Source organism: Nycticebus coucang, chromosome 4, assembly GCF_027406575.1.
Source record: "Nycticebus coucang isolate mNycCou1 chromosome 4, mNycCou1.pri, whole genome shotgun sequence".
NCBI lineage: Eukaryota > Metazoa > Chordata > Mammalia > Primates > Lorisidae > Nycticebus > Nycticebus coucang.
The window spans coordinates 103,488,410-103,505,910 of NC_069783.1; the positions used below are offsets into that span (position 1 = coordinate 103,488,410).

Here is a 17,501-nt window from a genome sequence, read left to right on the forward strand (position 1 = left end):
AACTCCATAATAGTAACACAGAGGACTTCTGTGACCAAATGTGGAGTTCTTCTACACACACCAAACAGCGGACAACAGCTGCTTGTGTTCTAATTCAGTTCCAAGACTTATCTACCTGAAAATAAGTCAGATGCTAGGGATAGGGGATCAGTTCCCAACCCCCCTCCCCCAGACACTAGTTGTAAGTCCTGGACTATGGAACTTCTGACAACGCTTTAAGTTGTGGTTTCCCATGACCCCCTTTCTCCGTGGGTTTGATTAATTTGTTGGAGTGACTCACAGATGTTGGAAACACATTTACTGTTTTATTATAACAGATATTACAAAAGATTAAAATGAAGAGATGCATAGAAGGAGGTATGGGGAAAAGGGCATGGAGTTTCTATGCCCTGCCTAGGCCCACCACCTTCCTCATGTTCAGCTGTCCAGAAGCTCTTCAAACCTAGTCCTCTGCATTTTCCATGGCAGCTTCATTATATAGGCATGATTGACAACCACGTAGAATTGTGATTAGGCAAAAAGCGCATAATCTAACCCCACACTGCCTGTCTATTCAGATTCCTCCTGGCCTCACAGTGTAGCATTCTTTCCCCCAGGATAGGGGGCAGGATGGTCTCTCCAATGAGAGTCTTTTGAGCCATAATCATATTAGAATCCTGCCTTGGGCAAATGAAAGGAAGTTAGGAAAAGCGCAGAGAGAGATTGTATCTCCTGAGGCCTGCTCTTGAGGCCTAAAATGCCCCAACATTATAACAAGGATTATGGGAGTTACGAATCTCCATAAGGACTGTGGATGAAAACCAATACATATGTGTAACACCACAGGATCTGTTGTTGGACGTTGTTCTGGTCCTTTGGTGGTATATTTCCTTGCTTTGTCACATTTTCTTTGTTCTTCCATTTATATCTGTGCATCTGGTTAATAGCCACTTCTGAGTTTTTTGAAATTGCTTTCACAGGAGAATTTTTCTGAAGATGTATGTATGTTGTTGGTTGAGTAGGACATTGTGGCTTTGATTTGTGTGCCTGCTGTAGTGTGATCTTTATATGATTTTTTTCAACAGTACCACAGAGTCAGTAGTATCTGTGATTCCCTTGGTGGCTTAGGATATGATTATTAATTGAGGTTGTGGTCAAGATTTTATAGGGATTTGGATGCCAGTTGAGCTAGTCTATGGGCCCTGGTGGGGCTGAGTGTGCCTTGTTTTAAACCCTGAGCACCAGTGTCAGTGGTTTTGGAGGCCCAATTCCTGAGCCTCTAGGTGGCTTGTTCAGGGGTTGGTAGTCGTTGCAGTGGGCCAGGTGTCTGGGAAGATTATCAGGCCCCTGGGCAGCATTTTTGATGTGGGTAATGGCGGGAGAGCACCCTCCTGAGACTCAAAGGGTAGCTGGTAGCTGCAGTGGGTTGACCAAGCTAGTCCCTAGCTCCACAGCTGCCTGTAGCAGGGTAGTGGGTATGGTTCTAAGTGTGTTTTAGTAGAGTTTGGTCGGTCCTGTCCTTTTACAGCCAAGTGGCCACTGCAGCTGTGTTGCCTTAAACTTGCCAGGTGGCAGGGCACAGCCTAACATTACAGTCTAAAAGTGGTGCCATCTGTGGGCCTGGGGCTGGGGTGGAGGGGGCCTTGCTCAGGCATGAAACATGGGCAAGAAGTTGTGGAAAGTACAGTCCACTTGTTACTCATTCTCATAGCATCCTGTTGCATGGCTTTTGTCCTAGGTCTATGTAAGAGAGGCTGGCTTCTAGGTGTCTCTCCTTGGCTTAGTAGTAGCAGCTGCCATAGCATCAACCCAAACTTGGCCCAAGGGCTGGGTGCAACCCCGTGCAACCCAGAGTTAAACTCTGAAAATGGTACCTTGAGTCTGCTACCAGAGAGGGCGGGGCCTCTTCCAGGCAAGCAGCATATGGAAGAAGCTTTGGACTCATAGCAGGTGATTACCAGGTGGTGGGGATATATCCAGGAGAGCCTGGTTTCTTGTCCCTCTAGGGTAAGATGGCAGTTGTAGTTTGTCAGCCCAGACTTTACTCAAACTTGGCTCAAGATCAGGGCACAGCTCTCAAAAATGGCATGTTGGGCCTACCACCAAAGAGGGAGAGGCCCTTTCGAGCAAGCTATGTAGGCAGGAAGCTGAGTGGAGTGTGCAAATTGCTCATGACTCAGTCTCAAGAGCAGCCCACAGCAGCGTGATGGGTTCCTTCCCAGGATTGCGTGGGAGCCCCCAGTATCCTTTTTCCTAAGAGTAATGTAGCAGCAGCAATCATGTCTGTAGATGCTCTTAACACTCTTAAATTGGTGCCCAGCTGGAGGCACTGGAGGCCCAGGTGGGATTTTGTATGGGTTCCCTTTCTGGAACAATGTCTCTGTGAAACCTCTAGGCAGCTCCCTATGTTAGGCCCAGGGCATGCATGAGTCAAAATACTCTCTCATAGCCAAGACCGTAAAACCCTGTTTTGGAGTGTGGAGCCCTGTGGGTTTCTATCTTACTGTTTCCCCAAGTCCAGGAGCTTCTCCTGCCTCTCACCCAGTCCCCAGCCAGGTAAGCTTTGAACCCTGTCCATGCTTTTGGTTCTTCCTGTTACTCCTCTGGTAAATCCAGGCCTTCTTTCTTTCATGATATGTTCAAAATGTTATCTATCATATTATTTTGAGGAGGAGGCATATACTATCTGTGTTTAGTCAGTCATCTTGATACTATCTCTTCAAGCTTTTTTTTCAGATTCTTTCATATATCTCTTTTCTACTGTAATTGACATTTGCTCTTTTGTAACTAGCTTTTTTCACACCAGAATATGCCATGGCAATAAATGGAAATCTAGGTTATTATTTTTAATAGTTATGTATATGTGCGTGTGTGTATATATATATATATATCTTAAATTGAACCATTTAAGGTTCAGAGACTGTCTTTGTATAATAGGTTAATCTTAAAGTAGACAATGCTATTGCTGGATGAAAGGAAATACATATTTAAAATTTCAAATACATGTTGCCAGATTGTATTACATATGATTTTAAAGTGAAGATTTTTTGTTACAGAACTCTTCTTTTTTCTTTAAATATAATTTTTAGAAAATTGTGGTAATTGATTTCAGATATCTAAAAATAATATGCCTATTTTCCATTATTTTATCTTTAGCTTTTGCCTATGATGACAGAGCAGCTACAGTGGATGCCATTTGTGAATGTAAAACTTCACGAGCCTTTTGTAAAATTTATATATTGGTCACTAAGACAGCTAGACGCTGGAACACAGGTAATTGATTAATAGGAATCAATCTTTAAGTAATACTCTGCTCAATATTATTTCTTTTGATGTAGTTGTTTTGTAATTTTTTTGTTTTGAGTATGTGCTCTTTATTTTTCTTTTTTAGTAAGTCATAAACACATAGATCATGTATACATTAATGCATTTATGGGGTACAATGTGCTGATTTTAAATACAATTTGGAATGCTTACATCAAACTAGTTAATATAGCTTTCACCTCATTTACTTAATTATTGTGTTAAAACATTATACACTATGCTTAATAGAGATGACATGTACCCTTGCAATATGCACCATAGGTGTGGCTCCACTGTTTACCCTCCCTCCATCAGACCTCCCCTCTCCCCTCCAATCCACCTCCTCGTCCCTCCTTCATCCTGGGCTAATTTTCTCTACCTATAAGATAGCTTGCTGGAATTTTTTTTTTTTCTTTTTGAGACGGAGCCTCAAGCTGTTGCCCTGGGTAGAGTGCTGTGGCATCACAGATCACAGCAACCTCCAACTCCTGGGCTCAAGCAATTCTCCTGCCTCAGCCTCCCAAGTAGTTGGGACTACAGGCGCCTGCCACAATGCCTGGCTATTTTTGGTTGCAGCCATCATTGTTGTTTGGTGGGCCCGGGCTGGATTCGAACCCACCAGCTCAGGTGTATGTGGCTGGCGCCTCAGCCATCTGAGCCACAGGTGCTGAGCCAACTTGCTGGAATTTTGATAGGAATTGCATTAAACTTGTGTTCAGGAGTGTCCAACCTTTTTTCTGATACACATTGGAAGAATAAGAGTTGTCTTGGACCACACATTAAATACACAAGCACTAAAGAAAGCTGATCAGCAAAAGATAAAGGACCATGCATACATTTTGTGATACCCGACACCACAGATAAGCAGTTGACACCCTTGTATCAATTTGAGGATTGACATCTTTACTGTGTTGAGTCTTCAGGAAGGGGAAATTTCTCTCCATTTTTTTAGAACTCTAATTTCATTCATTAGTGTCCTATAACTGTTTGACATATGCATAAAATTCCTGAATTCTTTTTTAGATTTTTAACTCAATATTTGAAGTTTTCTTTGGTGTTGTCTTTTTAATTTTTTTAATCTTTTGAAATCATACCTGTGTACATTAACGCAATCATGGGGTACAATGTGCTGGTTTTATATACAATTTGAAATATTTTCGTCAAATTGGTTAACATAGTCTTTACCACATTTTCTTAGTTACTGTGTTAAGACATTTATACACTACACTTAGTAAATTTAACATGTACCCTTGTAAAATGCACCGAAGGTATGGTCCCACCAATTACCCTCCCTCCACTCATCCTCCCCCACCCTTTTCCTCTTCTTCTTGGGCTATAGTTGGGTTATAGCTTTCATATGAAAGCTATAAATTGGTTTCATAGTAGGGCTGAGTACATTGGATACTCTTGAGATACTTTGCTAAGAAGAATATGTTCCAGCTCCATCCATGTAAACATGAAAGAGGTAAAATCTCCATCTTTTTTAAGGCTGCATAATATTCCATGGTGTACATATATCACAATTTATTAATCCATTCATGGGTCGATGGGCACTTGGGCTTCTTTCATGACTTAGCAATTATGAATTGAGCTGCAATAAACATTCTGGTGCAAATATCTTTGTTACAAAGTGATTTTTGGTCTTCTGGATATATACCTAGTAGAGGTTCATTGAAGGATCGAAAGGCAGTTCTATTTTTAGATCCCTAACTGACCTCCAAACATCTTTCCAAAAGGAACACATTAGTTTGCATTCCCCCCAGCAATGCAGAAGTATTCCCTTTTCTCCACATCCACGCCAACATCTCTGGCTTTGGGATTTTGTGATGTGGGCTGATCTTATTTGGGTTAGATGATATCTCAAAGTGGTTCTCAAAGTGGTTTTGATTTGCATTTCTCTGATGATTAAGGATGATGAGCATTTTTTCATGTGTTTGTAGGCCATGCGCCTGTCTTCAGCAGAGAAGTTTCTGTTCAAGTCTTTTGCCCACATACAAATGTAGTTATTTATTCTTTTCTTATTGACTAGTTTGAGTTCTCTATAGATTCTGGTTATCAGACCTTTGTCAGAAGCATAACCTGCAAAAATCTTCTCCCATTCTGAAGGTTCTCTGTTTGCTTTACTTACTGTGCTCTTGGCTGTGCAAAAGCTTTTTAGTTTGATCAGATCCCAGTAGTGTATTTTGATGCTGCTTCAATTGCCCAGGGGGTCTTCCTCATAAAATATTTACCCAGGCCGATTTTTTCAACTGTTTTCCCTGCACTTTCTTCTAGTATTTTTATAGTTTCATGCCTTAAGTTTAAATCTTTAATCCAGTGAGAGTCTATCTTAGTTGATGGTGAAAGCCGTAGGTCCAGTTTCAGTCTTCTATAGGTTGCCAGCCGGTTCACCGAGCACCATTTGTTAAATAGGGAATCTTTTCCCCACAAATGTTTTTAATTGGCTTATCAGAGATCAAATAACGGTAAATAGCTGAGTTCATCTATCTCTTGGTTCTCTATTTTGTTCCATACATCTACCTCTCTGTTATTGTGCCAGTACCAAGCAATTTTGATCACTATCGATTTATAGTATAATGTGAGGTCTGATAGAATGATTCCTCTTGCTTTGTTTTTATTTCTGATTAATGTCTTGGCTATTCAAGTTTTTTTCTGATTCCATATAAAATGTAGTATTATTTTTTTCGATGTCTTTAAAGTATGACAGTGGAGCTTTAATAGGGATTGCATTAAAATTGTATATTTTTAAATCAGTTGTATATTGCTTTGGGTAATGTGGACATTTTAACAATGTTGATTCTTCCCAACCGTGAGCATCTTTAGCTATTTCTTTTCTTAGAGTTTCATAGTTCTCTTTATAGAGCTCTGTCATGTCTTCTGTTAGATAAACTCCCAAATATTTCATCTTCTTTGGCACTATTGTGAAAGGAATAGAGTCCTTGACTGTTTTTTCAGCTTGAATGTTGTTGGTATATATAAAGGCTACAGATTTACGAGTGTTGATATTGTATCCTGAGACGCTCTTTTTGTATCCTGTATTCCTTTATCTCTTCTAAGAGTTTTGTAGTAGAATCCCTGGTGTTTTCCAGACATAAAATCATATCATCTGCGAAGAGTGAGAGTTTGATCTCTTCTGACCCTATATGGATACCCTTGATAGCCTTTTCCTGCCTAATTGTGATGGCTAAGACTTCCATTACCGTGTTGAAAAGCATTGGAGACAATGAGCAGCCTTGCCTGGTTGCTGATCTGAGTGGAAATGATTTCAATTTAATTCCATTCAATAGGATATTGGCTGTGGGTTTCCTGTAGATGGCCTCTATCAGTTTAAGGAGTATCCCTTCTATACCAATTTTCTTAAGTGTTCTGATCATTAAAGGATGCTGGATATTATCAAAAGCTTTTTCTCCATCAATTGAGAGAATCATATGGTCTTTGTTTTTTAATTGTTTATGTGCTGAATTATATTTATAGATTTACGTATATTGAACCAGCCTTGATACCCTGGGATAAAACCAACTTGGTCATGTTGTATAATTTGTGTGATGTGTTGCTGGATTCTGTTTGCTAGGATCTTGTCGAATATTTTTGCATCAGTATTCATTAGTGATAACGGTCTATAGTTTTCTTTTCTTGTTGGGTCTTTTCCTGGTTTGGGGATCAAGGTGATGTTTGTTTCATAGAACGTATAAGGTAGTCTTCCTTCTTTTTCTGTATTTTGGAACAGGTTGAGTAATATCAGTACTAGTTCCTCTTTAAAGGTTTGGTAGAATTCTGATGTGAAGCCATCTGGTCCCGGGCTTTTCTTTTTAGGGAGATTATGTATGGTTGATGCTATTTCAGAACTTGATATAGGCCTATTCAACATTTCCACTTCATTCTGGCTAAGTCTAGGAAGGTGGCGTGCTTCCAAGTATTGGTCTAGTTCCTTCAGATTTTCATATTTCTGAGAATAAAGTTTCTTGTAATATTCATTAAGGATTTTTTGAATTTCTGAGGAGTCTGTTGTTATTTTGTCTTTGTCGTTTCTGATTTATGAAATTAGAGATTTTATTCTTTTTTTCCTGGTTAGCTTAGCCAAAGGTTTATCTATTTTATTCACCTTTTCAAAAAAACAACTTTTTGATTTGTTGATCTGTTATATAATCCTTTTGTTTTCAACTTCATTTAATTCTGCTCAAATTTTGGTTATTTCTTTTCTTCTGCTGGGTTTGGGATTGGAATGTTCTTCCTTTTCCAGTTGCTTGAGATGTCCCATTAAGTTGTTAATTTCATCTCTTCTGGTTCTCTTGAGGAAGGCTTGCAGTGCTATAAATTTCCCTCTTAGAACTGCTTTTGCAGTATCCCAGAGGTTCTGGTAATTCATGTCTTCATTATCATTTTGTTCCAAATTCCTTCTTAATCTCGTCTATGACCCAGCTATCATTTAGCATAAGGTTATTTAATTTCCATGTTTTTGTATGAGTATGCAGATTCTTGTTACTGAGTTCAACTTTTTTTTTTTATTGTTGGGGATTCATTGAGCGTACAATAAACCGGGTTACACTGATTGCATTTATTAGGTATAGTCCCTCTTCTGAGTTCAACTTTTATTCCATGACTGTCCAAGAAAAAGCAAGGAATAATTTATATTCTTTTAAATTTGCTGAGGTTAGACTTATGACCTAAGATATGATCAATTTTGGAGGATCTTCCATGGCCGGATGAGAAGAATGTGTATTCAATTTTGTTAGGATAAACTGTTCTGTAGATGTCTATTAAATCCAATTGTTGAATGGTTAAGTCTGAAATTTCTTTCTTTTTTTTTTTTTATTTATTGTTGGGGATTCATGAGGGTACAATAGCCAGATTACTGATTGCATTTGTTAGGTAAAGTCCCTCTTGCAATCATGTCTTGCCCGCAGAAGGTGTGGCACACACCGAGGCCCCACCCTCCTCCCTCCTTCCTTCCCTCTGCCTTTCCTTGCTCCCCATGACCTTAATTGCCATTAATTGTCCTCATATCAAAATTGAGTACATAGGATTCATGCTTCTCCATTCTTGTGATGCTTTACTAAGAATAATGTCTTCCACGTCCATCCAGGTTAATACGAAGGATGTAAAGTCTCCATTTTTTTAAATAGGTGAATAGTATTCCATGGTATACATATACCACAGCTTGTTAATCCATTCCTGGGTTGGTGAGCATTTAGGCTGTTTCCCCATTTTGGCGATTGTAAATTGAGCTGCAATAAACAGTCTGGTACAAGTGTCCTTATGATAAAAGGATTTTTTTCCTTCTGGATAGATGCCCAGTAATGAGATTGCAGGATCTAATGGGAGGTCTAGCTTGAGTGCTTTAAGGTATCTCCATACTTCCTTCCAGAAAGGTTGTACTAGTTTGCAGTCCCACCAGCAGAGTAAAAATGTTCCCTTCTCTCCACATCCACACCAGCATCTGCAGTTTTGAGATTTTGTGATGTGGGCCATTCTCACTGGGGTTAGATGGTATCTCAGGGTGGTTTTGATTTGCATTTCTCTAATATATAGAGATGATGAACATTTTTTCATATGTTTGTTAGCCATTCGTCTGTCATCTTTAGAGAAAGTTCTATTCATGTCTCTTGCCCATTGATATAAGGGATTGTTGGCTTTTTTCATGTGGATTCATTTGAGTTCTCTATAGATCTTAGTTATCAAGCTTTTGTCTGATTCAAAATATGCAAATATCCTTTCCCATTGTGTAGGTTGTCTCTTTGCTTTGGTTGTTGTCTCCTTGGCTGTACAGAAGCTTTTCAGTTTAATGAAGTCCCATTTGTTTATTTTTGTTGTTGTTGCAGTTGCCATGGCAGTCTTCTTCATGAAGTCTTTCCCCAGGCCAATATTTTCCAGTGTTTTTCCTATGCTTTCTTTGAGGATTTTTATTGTTTTATGCCATAAATTTAAGTCCTTTATCCATCTTGAATCAATTTTTGTGAGTGGGGAACGGTGTGGGACCAGTTTCAGTCTTTTACATGTGGATATCCAGTTCTCCCAACACCATTTATTGAATAGGGAGTCCTTCCCCCAAGGTATGTTCTTGTTTGGTTTATGGAAGATTAGGTGGTTGTAATATTTTAGTTTCATTTCTTGGTTTTCTATTCGATTCCAAGTGTCTATGTCTCTGTTTTTGTGCCAGTACCATGCTGTCTTGACCACTATGGCTTTGTAGTACAGACTAAAATCTGGTATGCTGATGCCCCGCTTTATTTTTATTAGTAAGAACTGCCTTAGCTATATGGGTTTTTTTCTGGTTCCATATAAAACGCAGAATCATTTTTTCCAAATCTTGAAAGTACGATGTTGGTATTTTGATAGGAATGGCATTGAATAGGTAGATTGCTTTGGGAAGTATAGACATTTTAACAATGTTGATTCTGCCCATCCATGAGCATGGTATATTCTTCCATTTGTTAAAATCCTCTGCTATTTCCTTTCTGAGGATTTCACAATTTTCTTTATAGAGGTCCTTCACCTCCTTCGTTAGGTATATTCCTAGGTATTTCATTTTCTTTGAAACTATGGTGAAGGGAGTTGTGTCCTTAATTAGCTTCTTATCTTGACTGCTATTGGCGTATACAAAGGCTACTAACTTGTGGACATTGATTTTATATCCTGAAACATTACTGTATTTTTTGATGACTTCTAGGAGTCTTGTGGTTGAGTCTTTGGGATTCTCTAAGTAGAAGATCATGTCATCAGCAAAGAGGGAGAGTTTGACCTCCTCTGCTTCCATTTGGATTCCCTTTATATCCTTGTCTTGCCTAATTGTATTGGCTAGAACTTCCAGCACTATGTTGAAAAGTAAAGGTGACAGAGGACAACCTTGTCTCGTTCCAGTTCTAAGAGGAAAAGCTTTCAGTTTTACTCCATTCAGTAAAATATTAGCTGTGGGTTTGCCATAGATAGCGTCAATCAGTTTTAGAAATGTGCCACCTATGCCTAGACTCTTCAGTGTTCTAATTAGAAAAGGATGCTGGATTTTATCAAATGCTTTTTCTGCATCTATTGAGAGGATCATATTTTCTTTAATTTTGCCCCTGTTAATATGGTGGATAACGTTTATGGACTTGCATATGTTAAACCAGCCTTGCATCCCTGGGATGAAGCCTACTTGATCATGATGTATGACTTTTTTTTTTTGTAGAGACAGAGTCTCATCCTATGGCCCTCGGTGTGGTGCCGTGGCCTCACACAGCTCACAACAACCTCCAACTCCTGGACTTAGGCCATTCTCTTGCCTCAGCCTCCCGAGTGGCTGGGACAACAGGCGCCCGCCACAATGCCCAGCTATTTTTTGGTTGCAGTTTGGCCGGGGGTGGGTTTGAACCCTCCACCCTCGGTATATGGGGCTGGCGCCCTACCTACCGAGATACAGGTGCCGCCTGACTTTTTTAATTATAAGCTGTAATCTATTGGCTAGGATTTTGTTGAGAATTTTTGCATCTATATTCATGAGTGAGATTGGTCTGAAATTCTCCTTTTTTGTTGCGTCTTTTCCTGGTTTTGGTATCAAAGTGATGTTTGTTTCATGGTATGTGTTGGGGGAGATTCCTTCTTCCTCGATTTTTTGGAATAATTTCTACAATACAGGAATAAGCTCTTCCTTGAAGGTTTGATAGAATTCTGGTGTGAAGCCATCTGGACCACGGCTTTTTTTGGTTGGAAGATTTTTTATTGTTTCTTTATTCTCAGTACTTGAAATTGATCTGTTCAGGAGCTCTATTTCTTCCTGGCTAAGTTTAGGGAGAGGGTGTGATTCCAAATATTGATCCATTTCCTTCACATTTTCAAATTTCTGGGCATAGGGTTTCTGGTAGTATTCAGAGATGATCTCTTGTATCTCTGTGGGATCAGTTGTTATTTCCCCTTTCTCATTTCTGATTGAGGTTACTAGAGATTTTACTTTTCTATTTCTCAATAGTCTGGCCAATGGTTTATCTATTTTATTAATTCTTTCAAAAAACCAACTCCTTGTTTCATTAATTTTCTGAATGATTCTTTTGTTTTCCATTTCATTGAACTATGATTTGATTTTGGATATTTCTTTTCTTCTACTGACATTAGACTTAGATTGTTCTTCTTTTTCCAACTCTGTAAGATGGCCTGTGAGATTGTTGATGCGCTCTCTTTCTGTTTTTCGAATGTAGGCATTCGATAAAATGAATGCCTAAATGAATGACTAAAAAACGCGATGAATTTTCCTCTCAAAACTGCTTTTGCAGTATCCCACAGGTTTTGGTAGCTTTTGTGTTCATTGTTATTATGCTCAAGGAAGTTAATAATTTCCTGTTTTAATTCTTTCTGCACTCATCTGTTATTCAACAGAAGATTGTTTAATTTTCATGTCTTTGTGTGGGGTCGAACGTTTTTGTTAGAGTTGAGTTCCACCCTTAGTGCCTTATGGTCTGAGAAGATACAAGGTAAGATTTCAATTCTTTTGATTCTGTTGATATTTGTTTTGTGTCCCAGGTTATGATCAATTTTGGAGAATCTTCCATGGGGTGATGAGAAGAATGTGTATTCTTTATGTTTGGGATGGAGTGTTCTATATGCGTCTATCAAGCACAGTTGTTCTAGAGTCTTATTTAAATATCCTGTATCTTTGTTTAATTTCTGTTTAAAGGATCTGTCCAGCTCTGTAAGAGGAGTGTTAAAGTCCCCTGTTATTATATGGTATTATCGGATATCATATTGCTCAGACTGAGTAAGGTCTGTTTTAAGAATCTGGGAGCTTTTAAATTGGGTGCATAAATGTTTAGAATTGAAACATCTTCTTGTTGTAGTTTTCCCTTGACCAATATAAAGTGACCATCTTTGTCTTTTTTGACTTTAGTTGCTTTAAATTCACATGTATCTGAAAATAAGATCGCAACTCCTCTTTTCTTCTGAATTCCATTTGCCTGAAAAATTGTCTTGCAACCCTTGACTCAGAGCTTTAATTTGTCTTTTGAAGCCAGGTGTGTTTCTTGCAGATAGCAAATAGATGGCTTGTGTTTTTTAATACATTCAGCCAATCTATGCTTCTTCAGTGGGGAATTCAAGCCATTAACATTTATTGAGATAATTCATAAGCGTGGTAGTATTCTAGTCATCTTATTTTGTAAGAGTCCATTGCTTAGTTTTATCTTTTACATCAGTGTGGAAGTTAGGTTCTGTCCTTTAGTTTCTGAGTTCTTACTTTGCTGCTGATCCATTGTGATGGTCCGTGTGTAGAACAGGTTAAAGTATTTCCTGTAGAGCTGGTCTTGTTGTGGCGAATTTCCTCAATGTTTGTATATCCGTAAATGGTTTGATTTCTCCATCAATTTTAAAGCTTAGCTTAGCAGGGTACAAAATTCTGGGCCGGAAATTGTTCTGTTTAAATAGATTAAAGGTAGATGACCATTGTCTTCTTGCTTGGAAAGTTTCATTAGAGAAGTCTGCGGTCACTCTGATGGATTTGCCTCTGTAGGTCAAGTGGTGCTTACTTCTGGCAGCTTGCAGAATCTTTTCTTTTGTCTTGACTTTGGACAGGTTCATCACAATGTGTCTTGGAGAAGCTCGGTTAGAGTTGAGGCGACCTGGAGTCCGATATCCCTCTGAAAGCAGTGTGTCAAAATCTTTGGTGATATTTGGGAAATTTTCTTTTATAATATTCTCTAGTATGGCTTCCATTCCTCTGGGGCATTCTTCTTCCCCTTCTGGGATTCCTATATCTCGTATGTTGGAACGCTTCATAAGGTCCCATAATTCTGACAGTGAACGTTCTGCTTTCTCTCTCTTCTTTTCTCCCTCTTTTACTATCTGAGTTATCTCAAGGACTTTGTCTTCTACCTCTGAAATTCTTTCTTCTGCATGGTCTAACCTGTTGCTGATACTTTCCATTACATCTTTAAGTTCCCTAATTGACTGCTTCAGTTCCTTCAGCTCACTATATCCTTTCTGTATTCTTCATATCGTTCATCTCTTATTTGATTCTGTTTTCGGATTTCCTTTTGGTTATTTTCCACTTTATTAGCAGTTTCCTTCATTGTTTCCATTATGTGCATTCTAAATTCCCTTTCTGTCATTCCTAACATTTCTTTACTGTTGGAATCCTCTGCAGTAGCTACCTGATTATGCTCAAGGAAGTTAATAATTTCCTGTTTTAATTCTTTCTGCACTCATCTGTTTTAATTCTTTTGCACTCATTCTTTCTGCACTCAACCCCTTGGAGGGGTTGTTCTGGACTGGTTCTTCATGTTGCCTGGAGTTTTCTGCTGATTCTTCTTCATGAGTGATTTCTTTTATCTGTTTCCTTGCCCTAGTTTTCCTTTCACTTCCTCTTGCTCTTTAAGTTCCCATGCCTGTGGACTAAGGTTTCGATGAGTCCTTTTCGTATAGGACCAGAAGGATGAGAAGGTTGAAAAGCAAGAAGAGATGAAAGAAAGAAGGAAATAACGAAAAGAAAATAGAGAAAGGAGAGGGGGTGGGTAAAAGGAATATTGACAAAAAGAAGAGAGGTACTGAAAGATGGAGAGAGAGCAATATAGGTGTACAGTAGGGTACTTTGACACAACCTCAAAAAATCCCAACCTCTGGGGGTGCCCGGTTTGGTGGTTCCCTTGAGGTCAGCAGCTCTTTGCTAGCCTGATAAGACATAGTATCCCACCTCCACCAAGTAGAGAGGAAAGACAAAAATGTTATAAATCAAACCAAAACAAGCAAACAGAAAACTCTGCGGGATAAAATTGGGTGAAAACCCAAATAATAGGGGTAGAAACACTAGCAAAAATGACGTTCTAGTTATTGGAAAAGGCAGCAATGGGAAATTATATTTATACTAGAAAACTGGAGAAAAGAAAAAATCTGTACGGAAAAGGTTGAAATTACAAAACAGAACAACAACAGCAATATCAAAATAAACAACAATAAAAAAAGAAAATAAAAAACAACCAAAAACAAAGCAATATATATATCTTGTTGAATACTGTCTGGGCAACAGGTGGTCTTCTGGTGTATGAGATGTTAATTACAATGCTGATACGACTAGGGGCCTCCACTGATTTCTCAAACCCCACAGGCTAGACACCCTATGTCTCTCTTCAGTCCTCTTAAAAGGCACTTTAAGCTTCTAAACTTGCTAAGCAGAAGCTTTCCCAGGAAAGTGTTTGTCGCTGGAATCACTGCTGAAGTGGGTATCCACTTACCCAGTGTGCGAAGACCGGTCTCACTCTGCCCCTGAGGGTTAGGGCTGTAAGGTGGCTCAGACCCTGCCTTTAGGCTGCTCAGTCACTAGGTTACTAGGTCCTGCCCAATCCTTGCTCTGCAACCCCTACGGTGGACCTTGTTGGGGCAGTTCTCTCACAATGGCTCCCTGCAGCCCTCAGCCAAACACTATTAGCTCAGTCCATCCGGCTCAGCGGCTCAGTCTGGGGTCCCAGACAACACCCAAAGTTCTCTGCACTCCCGCTCAAGCTCTCCCCAAGGCAGTTTAACTGAGTGCCAAGTCCAAAAACACCAAAACAGTTCACAGGTAAGGCCTTTTCGGTTTGCAGTCTTGCTGCTACTGCACTTACAGCTGTCGGCGGGATTAGACCGATTGAATACACGTGATTACTTGCCGGTTTTCCACTGTTTTTATCCTCCTCTTGGGGTCCAGAAGTCTCTCTCTGACTCCCTGTATTCTCGAAGGGATGATTATAGGCAGATCCCAGCCGCCAGAGATGCCTGGAGTCTTATCTCCCCAGACTCACGGTGTCCAGATGCAAGGAAGCTGTTACTCGACCGCCATCTTGCTCTTAAGTGTGAAATTTCTTTGCTTAGCTTCTTTTTTTTTTTTTTCCCGATGCAAAAGCGTAAAAGCCTTTTATTGCAAGCTCTTTGGCTCCCGAGGGCTCCGCTGTAACGGATCCGAGCCCGGAGCCTTGCTTAGCTTCTTATTGGAGGATGTATCTAACACTGCCAAAGGATTGTTAAAATCTCCGACTATTATGGTGCTGGAGGAAATCAAGTTGCTTATGTCTGTTAAATTGAGGCGCATTGTGGTTGGCTACATAAATGTTAATAATTGAAATCTCATCATGTTGAGTGTTACCCTTAACAAATATGAGGTGACCATCCTTATCTTTCCTTACTTTTGTTGGTTTAAAGCCTATTGTATCTGTGAATAAAATTGCAACATCTGCTTTTTTCTGATTTCCATTTGTCTATATCTTCTAAGATAAGATGAGATTCTTGTATGTAGCAGATACCTGGCCTGAGTTTTGTTTTGTTTTTTAATTATAAAGTTATTTATTTATTTATTTTTGCAAATGTCTCATCTGGGATAGAGTGCCATAGTCTCAGCCTACTTCACAGCAAACTCAAACTACTGGGCTCAAGCAATCCTCCTGCTTCAGCTTCCTGAGTACCTGGGGCTATAGGCAGCCAACACAAGGCCTAGCTAATTTTTCTATTTTTAATAAAGATGGGGTTTTGCTCTTCATCAGTCCTATCTCCAACTTCTGATCTCAAGCAATCTTCCCACTTTGGCCTCACAGAGTGGTAGGATTACAGGTGTGAACCATGGTGCCTGGCCTCTTCTTCTTCTTTTTTTAATTGTTTTTTATTAAATCATAACTTTGTACATTGATGCATTTATGGGGTTCAGGGTACTGCTGCAGCATACAATGTGAACTGCTTACCTTGAACTAAGTAACACATCCATCACAATTATACTCATTTCTTAATAGTTTTGAAATGTACCGTTGCATCATGCACATTAGGTGAGGTCCACCCAAATGCCCTTCCTTTTTCCATATCCCCCCCACTTGCTCTCCTCTTCCCTTCTACTTTCTGCACTATAGTTATGTTTTGCCATTCAAATGAGTGTGTAGGTGGTTATAAATTGATTTTGTAATAGTATTTGAGTACATTGGATACTTTTAAATCTGTTCTTAAGATACTTCGCTAAGAAGAATATGCTCCAACTCCATCCAGGTAAACATAGAAGATGTGAAGTTTCTGTCTTTTTTTATGGCTGCATAGTATTCCATAATGTACATATACCACAATTTGTTAATCCATTCATGGGTCAATGGGCACTTGGGCTGTTTCCATGTCTTGGCTATTATGAATTGGGCTGCAATAAACATTCTGGTGCAAATGTCTTTGTTTTAAAATAATTTTTGATCATCTGGGTATATACCTCGTAGAGGAATTGCAGGATTGAATGGTAGGTCTACTTTTAGTTCCTTGTGTGTTCTCCAAACTTCTTTCCAAAAAGGTTGTGTTAGCTTGCATTCCCACCAGCAGTGTTGAAGCATTCCCTTCTCTCTGCATCCTCACCAACATCTGTAGTTTTGGGATTTTGTGATGTGGGCTAATCTTACTGGCATTAGATGATATCTCAAAGTAGTTTTTGATTTGCATTTCTCTGATGATTGAGGATGATGAGCATTTCTCCATGTGTTTATAGGCCATGTGCCTGTCTTTATCAGAGAAATTTCTGTTCAAGTCTTTTGTCCACATTGAAATGGCGTTATGTATTCTTTTATTATTGATTAGTTTGAGTTCTGTGTGGATTCTAGTTATCAGACCTTTGTTGGAAGCATAACCTGCAAAAATCTTCTCCCATTCTCAAGGTTGTCTGTTTGCTTTACTTACTGTACTCTTGGCTGTGCAAAAGCTTTTTAGTTTGATTAGATCCCAGTAATGTATTTTTGGTGTTGCTTCAATTCCCCGGGATGCGGGGTTCCTCCTCATAAAATATTCTCCCAGCCTGATTTCTTCAACTGTTTTCCCTCCACTCTCTGCTAGTATTTTTTATAGTTTCATGTCTTAAGCTTAAATCTTTTATTGAGATTTATCAATTTTTGCTAATGGTGAAAGGTGGGGATTCAGTTTCAGTCTTCTACAGGTTGCCAGCCAATTCACCCAGTACCATTTGTTAAATAGGGAATCTTTCCCCAACTGAATATTTTTGATAAGTTTGTTGATGATCAAATGGCGTAAGTAGCTGGGTTCATCTCTTGGTTCTCTATTCTGTTCCATAAATCTACCACTCTGTTTTTGTGCCAGTACCATGTTGTTTCAATCACTATAGATTTATAGTATAGCCTGAAGTCTGGTAATGTGATACCTCCTGATTTGTTCTTATTTCTGAGTAATGTCTTGGCTATTTGAGGTTTTTTCTGATTCCATGTAAAATGAAGTACTATTTTCTTTTTCTTTTTTTTAATTGTTGGGGATTCATTGAG

The 17,501-nt window shown here is 39.1% G+C and overlaps 1 protein-coding gene across 4 annotated transcripts in view; it reads left to right on the forward strand.

Annotated features, from left to right (window-relative positions):
* CCDC138 (coiled-coil domain containing 138) overlaps nucleotides 1–17,501 on the forward strand; it is a 171,823-nt gene that overhangs the window by 81,092 nt on the left and 73,230 nt on the right. For all 4 annotated transcript variants that reach the window (XM_053589055.1, XM_053589056.1, XM_053589057.1 and 1 more), the window contains one exon: nucleotides 3,136–3,252. In XM_053589055.1, the coding sequence (XP_053445030.1) occupies nucleotides 3,136–3,252 (117 nt within the window). The remainder of the gene's footprint in view (nucleotides 1–3,135; nucleotides 3,253–17,501) is intronic.